Source organism: Mya arenaria, chromosome 10 (genome assembly GCF_026914265.1).
Source record: "Mya arenaria isolate MELC-2E11 chromosome 10, ASM2691426v1".
Lineage (NCBI taxonomy): Eukaryota > Metazoa > Mollusca > Bivalvia > Myida > Myidae > Mya > Mya arenaria.
Window position 1 is genome coordinate 67,323,830 of NC_069131.1, and position 10,767 is coordinate 67,334,596.

Below are 10,767 nucleotides of genomic sequence, written 5' to 3' on the forward strand. Positions count from 1 at the left end.
TTAATGAAACTATAACAAAGATGAGAGTTAATGCTTTATACATGGGTCTTCTGGTTGTTTCTTTAATTGATGATACTGATGCCATTGTTAGGTGATGAAAACAGACCACGTCTTTATCTGATCTCAAACCAGGAGCTACGGACTACATCAATGCTACGTATATGCATGTAAGTGTTTCCCATCTTCTGGGTATAATTTCTTAATTCAAATAAGAAATACCCCTTACATAGTATTGAGTACCATCCGTTCATGCAGAATGACCGCTAGGGAGACATCTTGCAAAGTCATAAAGCGTGCTTTCGATATTGTGCATTTTGCAATATCGCGATAGATCATTTATACTTCATTACGGATGACTTGAGTTGTGGTCCTTGGTTATCAAAATAATTAAGACTAATGATAGAAACTTTGCATTTGATTGTATTACTGTATGATGTTTTCGACAAATGGACTCTATATGAAATTGAACAGCAGATTCTGAAACATGGCCTGTCGCTTGTGCAATTTGAGTGCAGATACGGAATATAAATGGCTGCATAATGACGTACGGTTTATGTAAAACGCACGAACGGCTTTTTGAGAAGTATATTATTGATTACAATGTTATAGACTACTTCGGCGAAGATGCTTTGTACGAGGAAACAACCTTTTTGCTTGTACTATTTTTGTTTTCCTTCACGTTATACAGAGCTACAGAATGAAGAAACGCTATCTGGTAGCACAAACTCCACTACCAGAGACGGTTATCGACTTTTTGACCCTAGCTGTCCAAGAGAGATGTTCATGTATCGTCAGTTTTGAAGCTGACATGGACAAACAAAGGGTAACCGTATCATTTTCAGTGGCTTTATGGACATAATTGATTATCGTCGGATAAATGAAAATACAACAAACCTTTGAATATGCAAAAAGACATATATTGACACTCAGCGCAGTAATAACACAGCAACGTATAATTACAAATGGTTCATTATTTATCAACACCATACACAATAGGCTGTGGACAGAAATGTTATTGGCTGCATTCCGATGTACTGAATCAAAAATACATTCATGTAACCTCTTTTCAATGATAATACTGTGTGAAGACTAATCATACGCGTTTATGAAGCAATACAGTATTTTTAATAGTTTGTTTACGCCCCTAAACTGAAAAAAAAATCTGTTTACAGAATATCGGCATTTACTTCTCTGGTCCAAACCAAGATGATTTAAAAAAGGGATCGTTTCAAGTCAGCTGTTCAAAAGAGGAAAAGAAATCATTCTACACAGAACGAACATTGAGAATACAGCACAAAGTGGCAGGGGTGAGCATTTTCGAAGTTTTATTGACAATATAATTATGTTCTTTTAGAAATTCATTGAAATTATGATTTCACTATAAATAATCAAACATGAATGTAAATTTTGTACTTTGTATTTATTATTGTTTCATTTACGATGGTAGTATAATAATGTGTAATTCGATAACCAATAACCAATGCGGTAAAATATTTTTAAACAGAATTAAGTATTTATCGACAAAGCTATTCACTATTTGAACACTCGTTACACCGGACAGACATACTAATTTGAATGACTGATCAAATTGAAACAGTTGCAAATATGGTTTCAGAAGTGCACTGATCTAACCATTCCACACCTTCAATTTACTGACTGGGATGAAATGAAGAATATTCCAACATCAACTTCAAACTTTCTGTCATTTCTGAGTTTGATAGAGAATGTCACAAAACAACAAGATGATGGACCGATATTGGTCCATTGCTTGTGAGTATAACAATTTCAGTTTTAATTGATAAATTTTTAACTTATCGCTTTCATAACATTGAAAAACTGGCTGTTAACGTAGTTTTAAGTGCACATGATATATTCAGTAGAATAAGTATAACTATTTTCGTACGGGAGAAAAATGTGGAAATGTATGGTTCACCTCCTGTTATGGTCTAAAAGAGAACAATAAGGGAGAAGAGTGCTTAGCATCAGATTTGATAAATATTAATGTCTAAATATCTCTGCGGGTTTATTCGTATGCGAATCAAGACCATCGAGTTTAAATGTGTGGACTATGACGAGTGGATCGCTTATATTGACTTTAATTGCACCGAACCTTTTAACGTGCTTTAATGATATTGTATTGCTTATAAGTTATCTTTCATTATCATAGAAATGGTGCAGGTAAAAGTGGTTTGTTCTGTGTGGTTTCGCTGCTTCTCCACAAGATGGCCGAGGAACATGAAGTCAGTTTACTTAACACTGTCAGGAAGGTAAAATCCACGCGGAGGCTAGCGATCCCAAGTCAGGTAAAAAAGTTGTCTCATCAAACAAAAAATAAGGAACAAAATATTACATTTATTATGTCGAACCACTGTGTTAGTTGTTCGACAAACTGTACGTAGTTTTAAGCATTTATTGAATGGTTCACTGTTAAATCATTTGTTTCGTGTTACTCTGGCGGCGGACACCAGTATATCAAGTAATGTCCCAGTGCGTTCAATTATTAATTCAAAAAGCATGTATGCACTAAGACTTGTCGCCTTTTACTTATTCCCAAGTTTTCGTGATTTCAGGAGCAATTTATATACTGCCATGGATGCGTTTCGGAGTACCTTCGTTCGTTTAATGTGTACGCCAACTTCAACGAGGCTACAGGAAAAATTTAATGTGTTGTTTAGTCGTAAATCGTGTATATATATTTTGGTGCCGTGTTTTGCGCAAAGCATACTAACAGATATGTAATGATATGCCATTATTGTTACTTGTAATATAATATTATATATCTTTAAGTCTATATGAATTAATGTCATTTAAAAGGAGTATCACTTTTATCACCTTATTTACAAAATATTCTTTACCCGATAACATTCATATTTATTGAATGTGTATCTTTTAAAAGAGTGAAAATTTTCGACATGATATCTCTAAACTGTATATATTTGTATCAAAAGTATCGTTGACGATTAGTCTCGCGTAACAGATGTAAACATTACCTTTTTTGTAAGAACAACACTGCAGATGTATTTTATCTTTATACCTGGGAAACAAAATGCTTAAAGTTTTAACACTTTAAGTTTATGTTTTAACATGTGAATGCATTGACTTCGAATAATTATGTAAGAGTGTCATTTTAAGGGTTATATATTAATACTGATTCGTTGTTCCTTACGGGTTATTTATTAATAATAAGAGGTCTTAAAATATTTCTTAACCTCTTTTGCCACAAAGATTGCCTAAATACTTCTATACAAACCAAAAGAGCAACACAATAGCCAAATCTTTAAATATATTCGTATGAATTTACAACTTCAATACCAATTATTCATTGCCCTTTGAAAGAAAATAAACATGTTTTTTGTCAATATTCACGTCAGCAGCAATTTTTATGTTGATAGGTGTTGAATCATGTCTTCGTTTCCGTAGTTTGCTTCTTGTTTATCATATTTTGTATGTTATTCAGTGAATGGTCATAGTTCATTTTTGACATTATGTTGTTGTATATACTTGTAGATTGTTTCAGACAATATTGTTGTATACGACGAATTAGGATTGTTTTCAAATGCTAAAATGTTGTATACACATGGGTATCAAAGACTCTTGATAAAATTGGAAGTGAATAATCGAGTATACAAACCTTATATCAACATTGCAAGATATTATTAAGACTATATTGGGGCTTTATAAACAACGTTTGCAGTTAACAATTTGTTATTCTTCTTTCGCAGGAAGTTTGATTGTGTGTTATGATTTGCTCAGATAATCAGGTATTGATATTGTATGATACATGTAAGATACCATGTTGGCAATGCTCATGCTGTAAATACATTGCGTATAATTGTTTTATTTCTTTTAGTCTACCATGATTTTCTGAAAAACACATTTTGCAGATACTTAATTCAAATGTGATACCCTGTTTTCTTTTAGAGTAACTGAGCTTGTAGTAAAGCAAAGTTCTATTGTTCGTTTGTTCTTGTTATGTTAGGCGGTGTTTTCATCGTCACAGACATTTCTTGAACGTGACTATTATTAATTAGAGAAGTTTGTAATATTAAATGCATATGTATCTATGTGTTCCTTATTGCTGCTGTGAAAGGTTTTGTCAAATTATTTTGAAAGGTCAACTAACTTTAACAATAGTTACAATTCGGAAGTCGAGCTTTTATAAGATAGGAAGAACTACCTTTCTCATGAGGTTACCTGCAGCTAAGTTGAGCAACAGTAAAGTTCTTTTTTAAATTATAGCGCTATATACCTCTTGCGTTGTTTTTATTCAGTAGAATGAATATTTTGCTTTAGTCGAAACAACTTCAGGACTAGACTCTAGGTCCGTTTAACATGGGTATAAAGCCGTGGTAATTCACGGTCGTGCCAGATGAACAAAAGTTACATGCATTAACACATCCGTCGAAATTAACACCATTAACAGCATTTTAAACACATGTTGGCGTTATAATGATAAATACAAACACGTGACTTAAACAACATTGTACATGTAATACCCGTAAAGTAATTGTTTGAAAACTATCAGCTTGTTTTTGTAGAGTTCATTGTATAAGTACACGCATTCAAGGTGCCACACACTAGCTTATCTCCCTTTAATTTTTCCTGAAATATATCCTTATTAGAAGATTTGTTTTTGATAACAAAATTTTTGGGTTGATTAATGTTAGCATTGATCTACAAATCAATTGTAAATAGACAATAAAAACAGCTTAACATCATTTCGAAAATACATATTTCCATTTATTTTTGATGACCATCTTATCTTCGTATTGAAGCACACTGATATATACAATTATATATTACCATATTAACTATCGGATTTAACACAATAATTATTAAACTGGCTTTTGGGGGGATTTTTACAAAAACGAGTAATTACTGAGTAGCTGAAAATTGTTGTTTTAAATAAGTTATATATATACAATGTTTTTCGTACTAGGACTTATCGCCATATTGATTTCTTAAGAGAACTATACACACTATCTGGCCTTTGAGATGTCATTTTCCAACCCCGCAGACAAGCGTCTTTGATCAATAGCTTTAAATAGTTTTTGATTTTTTACATATTGCATAAACATATATGTATTCTCCTTCTAAGTATTACTTATGAGTGAATTATTATCCCTTAACTATGCAGGTATATCGTTTGCCAGTAAACTTAAACCGGAAGTTGTTACACGCGTGCTTTGGTCCACATATCAGAAAACTACGATATTGCTCTATTTAATGTTCTAAAAAGATATTGTTTGATTCCGAGAAAAAAACAATAACTTTAAACTCATACGGACTTTTCAAACAGCATTGAATCAAGTGAAACAATTGTTTTATAAAGAAAATATGATTGATACAAAATGACTTTCTTTCTTAAAAAAATCATTCATTTAATTTGATCCGTCTATTTACTAATGAAAATCCCATGAATCACGAAATAAGACGATATTTAGTTTTGACCTTCCCAATTGAAATAAAGAAGTTTATTTATTCACCTTGACAAGACTATGATAAGTTCTACTAGGACTTTTGAAAAACGAGTATTAAGAATACAGTGTACCAACTTTTGGAAATTAATTCTGCACAACAATAAACGAGCGTTGCAAAAAAGATAGTTGTTCTCATCGTTAAAGTCCAGTCATGATTTCGACAATAATCGAATATAGAATAAAAGCAAAATGTTTAGAAAGATGGCTGTGAAAAAAAATACTGACTTCGCGAAAACAGTATGCCTTTTGTAAAAAGTCTTGACGTCGATTTCGTAATCAGTCCATGATGAATATTATAATGGCAAATATAGAATTACACAGAATAGTAAGAACTCACAAGCCCTGGAGGTGACAAAAAAGAATCACTGCAAAAACCTTCAGCTTACTTCTCCTTTTGATCTCATTCAAATCATTTAACGTATATATCAAATTTAAGCTGTGGGGGGGGCAACAGGCGATCCCCCGACCCCACTATTAATCGTAAAAGTTTACTTAGTGTGTTCATTTCAGAGAAAAAATGAACAAATAGGCACAAATGCACCATTTAAGACTTGAAATTGTTATAATTTTAAAGAGTGTTAACCAGCCGCCCCCCCCCCCGCAAATTTTGTAAACCATTTTAGTTTCGGTTGTTAGAGAATGCGAATGTCAATAGGTTTAACCCTATGTAAAGCCCCCTCTACCCATCTAAAGTCAATTCCTAGGCCCCTGCTTAATTATGTGTATTTATATATGCTTTTATATTACACTGCTTTTGAATATATTAAAATTATGCCAATCTTCTTGAGTACAATCTATTGAATAAACAATCATTTGTGTGCATACTTTGTTATTACATTCCAGAAGGCAATCAAATATACGTAATCAAGTTCTTCTGCTTCTAAATGCACCTTTTTGGACTAGAAATTGTTAACATTTTCAAATGGGAGTACCCAACTCCTCTGATTTCGATTTTATCATATTATGATTACACATTATATAAAAATTAGATGGCTGATGGGGTCAGCTTAAATTTTTCTACTTCCAGAAACACTGCAAACCGATGCGAATGTATTAATACATTTGATTTGTTTTACACAGAAACAAATCTAAATGAATAGCTTTTTCCATTCCATAGCTACTAATACTTGTTTAAACATTTTGAGAAGAGAAAGAGAAAGATGACTATATGACCTCAACACCAAACAGAAAACAAAACCCCGGACCAAGAGTTCTGCAATGATGATGACAATGACTTACAATGAAACAGGGTTCTAACAGTACTACCTAGTTCCTAAATAAACAAAGCTGTACCGGGTACTACTAAGCGAACAATAACAAAATACCTCTGCAGAACTATCTCAAATGGCACAGGACCGATGACAGAAGTATGTGCTAAACCTCATGGCATTCCCCTCACATCAATAATTTGTTGAATCATTTACAATAGACAATTTAAGTTTCTTGACTTACAGAAACGTCATTATAAGAAATATTTTGGCTTGCTGTCTTAAGAAAAAAAAGATGTACATACTGCAATAAGTTTTAAATTGTACAGATATTGGGTCACAAAATACCTGGAAGCCAGATCAAGCGTTTTGGACTCCAAACACCGTCTGATTTACACGTTAAAGTGATAGCTGTCGGTTCTAGTGTAACGAAGCCTTCATTAAAACGCATCTTTACATTGGCTCCGACTGCGTTTACAAAACAAAGTATGAAGGTGTTATTTGCAATTGATAAGGGGGACATTTTATAAGAAAATTATATAAATGTATTGCTTGACGAAGCATCAAACTTCAAGATAATTTGGTATCTATTCAACTTCTTCAATCTGTTAAAATGTAACCAATGTATGTTATGCATATCTAGGCGATGGGGAGTTTTTGCATTAATTTTATTTTCACTTCAATACAGCATGGTTTAATTTTTAATAATGGTTGACTTAAATTTTGACAAACTAAATGTAAAGCAATTTCATTAAAAACATGTAAGAGCATATAGAATTATGGAGCGTTCATCTAGCAACAAAATACACAATGTGTTGATTATTTTGCAAAAGGAAGCCATTTGCTCACGAAGTATGAATGTTTAAGTGTCTTTGCTATGCATATTGTTTTAGGCCGTCGTTTACAAAAAGCTGACCTTTTACTTCAAAGTTTTTCTCCTGAATATTGCAAACATAGCCGTACATGATTGTGTCCCGCACTCTACATGGTTCTACAGAGATAAAATATATGTTATTGTGTAAATAAACTACATGTTACATTTTGCGTATGTTTTTCCTTAAAATTTATGAGCTTGACACACTCAAGGAAACACAGAGAATCATTAATATGCAGAGCATAATTTTTGTTACAAATTGTGTTATTTCGACCAGCTTACACATTATATGTTGTTTTCGTTTATACTACAAACTAAGAGTGGATATTTTCGAACGTAAATTTCCACTTTTATAACTACGCAATCTATTAATTGAGGATAAACTTTAAACACTATGATAATGTGATGTGAACTTTCTTAAAAAATGATCTTTTATTTTCCTTTTTGGAGCCTGAACTGACTTCATTCAAAATCTAATGTTCTTATTATGTATTAAATTGAATTATTGCAATAGCTGATTCCTGACGGAATATAGATCATATCGTTGGATGAGTATCAAAGGCACAGTTGTTATCAAACGTTTTTAAGTACTGCTAGAAGGTAATTTATCCATTAAAGTAGCATGTTGACTTTCGTTTTCGTCAGTTTTGTATTCATTTATTGTGGCCTGATAATATTGTTCGCGTTTGACGTTGAACTGGGTATCCGTGTGCCACACTGAAGCGCGTGTTAGAATCAGATATATGTAGCCATGGGTTTGGAATTGCGTCCCTTGCAAAATGGCGGCAATATTTTTTACCTGTGCAAATATTTGAAAAATATTAAGTATTTTGACAATGGGAATGGATTTAATGACCTACCGTGTTAAAAATTTGGGGCTCGGAAGGATAGTGTAAGTGCCATTAGTGATATTATTAATGTAGAGGTATCAGCCTACTTGAGAGCCTTTCAAAAGGACATTAAATACCAAAACTGATGACATTCATACTACAGTTGCGGAATTGAAAATCAAAAATGATCAATTAAAATCAGAAAATGAATGTAAAGAAATTTATTTTCTGAAATCCAAAGCAGACAATATTGAAGCTCAAATGAAGCGCTACAAATTGCAATTCAATGGTTAACAATGTAAACTAATGAAGCATGGAGTGTAACAGAATATAAGGTGCAATAATTCATCAACATGACTTAAATTTGCCATATCTCGAAAATGTTGATATAGAGCGGGAACATCGTATGAAATGAAATGATAGTGCCGATTAATGCTCTAGTAGTGTTAAATTGACAATATCAAGGATCAAGATGAAATTTTGAATAAGGCCAAGCGTTGTTTAAGAAACTCATATCGTTTACGATGATTTTTCTGAGCGGATAAGGGCATCCGCGCAAACGATTACTATCCGAGCGTGAAGAAGGTAATTATGCCTCATTGAACTATGACATTTCGGATATATTAGAAAGAAACCTGTAAATGCATTAGAAATAGCGGCAGTGTATGTAAGTGTTTTTGGTAAATGTGAATATTTTCAATCAGGATTTATAAGCCGCATATGTCATGATTATGTAAATTTTGTTGTACTTTATATTAAGTCGTCTTTGTATGATTTTGCGCATTATATTAAACTTTATGTAGCAAATGTTTCCCCTGAAATTTGTTATACCAAGAGGACATTAACGGCATTCGTCTAAAAAAGAATAATATTTCAATGATTAGGAATACATGTAACAATTGTCTGATATATATGGGTGTTGATTTTAATGCTCGAACCAAAAATCCTTTCGATTATATACCAAAAGACAATCTAAATTATGTATGCAATCCAGAGGTAGATAATAACTATGAATAATGTCATATACTTAGAAACAATAAAGATTCTGAACGATACAATACATTTGGTAAAGCATTAACTGAACTATGTTGCACTCTGGATGTACATGATATAAATGGTAGACTACATAGCGATAAAGAGGGGAATATAACATGTTATGCTAATAGGGGTTGAAGTGTAGTCGATTATTATATAGCTTCATCAGAGTTGATACAAAACATATGCTACTATACGATGAAATAGCTCTGATCACCGTCTTATTGTAATATTTATGCGAAAAGCTTAGAAACAAGCTCAGTAGCAAAAAGTTTAAACATAAACCTGGTTTAATGGCACTGGGTAAACGCCAAAGACATAGAACATACAATTACAAAGAAGAAACATGGAAGAACAGCACAAAACTCCACTAACATCGCAGTGCATACATACTATATATTAAAAGCTAGGAATGTTTATCAAGGATTGTTAAACCAGTGCACAAACCTCACTCTTATCCTCAACAATCAATTATTGTAATATACAAGAGGACCGCGGACCTAATATACAAACGTTTGATATTTTTAAATGGAGTGAATGCATGGCAAATAAGTTTGTATCTAATTTTTCTTCTATCTTTAATTTGAGATTTAGTCGAAATTGATAAAGATAGTGCTATTTCTACGCTATCGGATATTTATATATGAGCGGCAGGTGTAATGCTGTGTAAAAAAGCGTATTAAGTCGAATCAACCAAAATGGTGGGACCGAACTTGCAACCAGTTAAAACATACTAAAACAAGAAAATTGTGCCATTTGAGGCATACTAATGACGAGTTTGATTTTAATATGTATATATGTAGAAGAAAAAAATCAGAATATCAAAAGCATGTACGTCAGATGTTAATAGATTATAGTAGAAACCCAAAGATAGTTTGGTCAACATTAGAGCGAGGTACATTTAAACAGCTTGAGGCATTGATGTCAATTCAGCCTAATGAGTTGGTTGAATATTTTAAATCTTTACTTTGTAAAGACAATCAAAAGTCGTGTTGAAAGAGGATTTTCTTTGATTCTTAGGGTCTCTACAAACTTTTTACAAATATGATAAACAAAGGAATAAAAGGAAATATCATGAACGTAATATTATCGATGTATTCCAAACTCAAGGCTCTTTCTAAATTAGATAATTCTGGTTGCTCTTTTGATGGCGTCATCACAAATGATGACGTTAATACGAAAATGTTCATGCTACTGAGGGTTTTAAGTGTACTTTTGGGACAAGGCAGGGAGATTTTTATTCTCCAATTTCATTAAATCTTTTTATTAATGACCTATATAGATATGTAAATATCTAAAATATAATTGTAACCATGGTGTTTACACACAATTTTTCTAAT

The 10,767-nt window shown here is 32.5% G+C and overlaps 1 protein-coding gene across 1 annotated transcript; it reads left to right on the forward strand.

Annotated features, from left to right (window-relative positions):
• Window positions 1-124: 124 nt before the first annotated feature.
• Window positions 125-5,692, forward strand: LOC128205074 (receptor-type tyrosine-protein phosphatase alpha-like). The gene is made up of 6 exons (XM_052906489.1): window positions 125-167; window positions 689-823; window positions 1,173-1,307; window positions 1,616-1,770; window positions 2,168-2,303; window positions 2,571-5,692. The coding sequence occupies exons 1-6, from the start codon at window positions 162-164 to the stop codon at window positions 2,661-2,663; spliced, it is 660 nt and encodes a 219-aa protein (XP_052762449.1). The 5' UTR covers window positions 125-161; the 3' UTR covers window positions 2,664-5,692.
• Window positions 5,693-10,767: the final 5,075 nt, after the last annotated feature.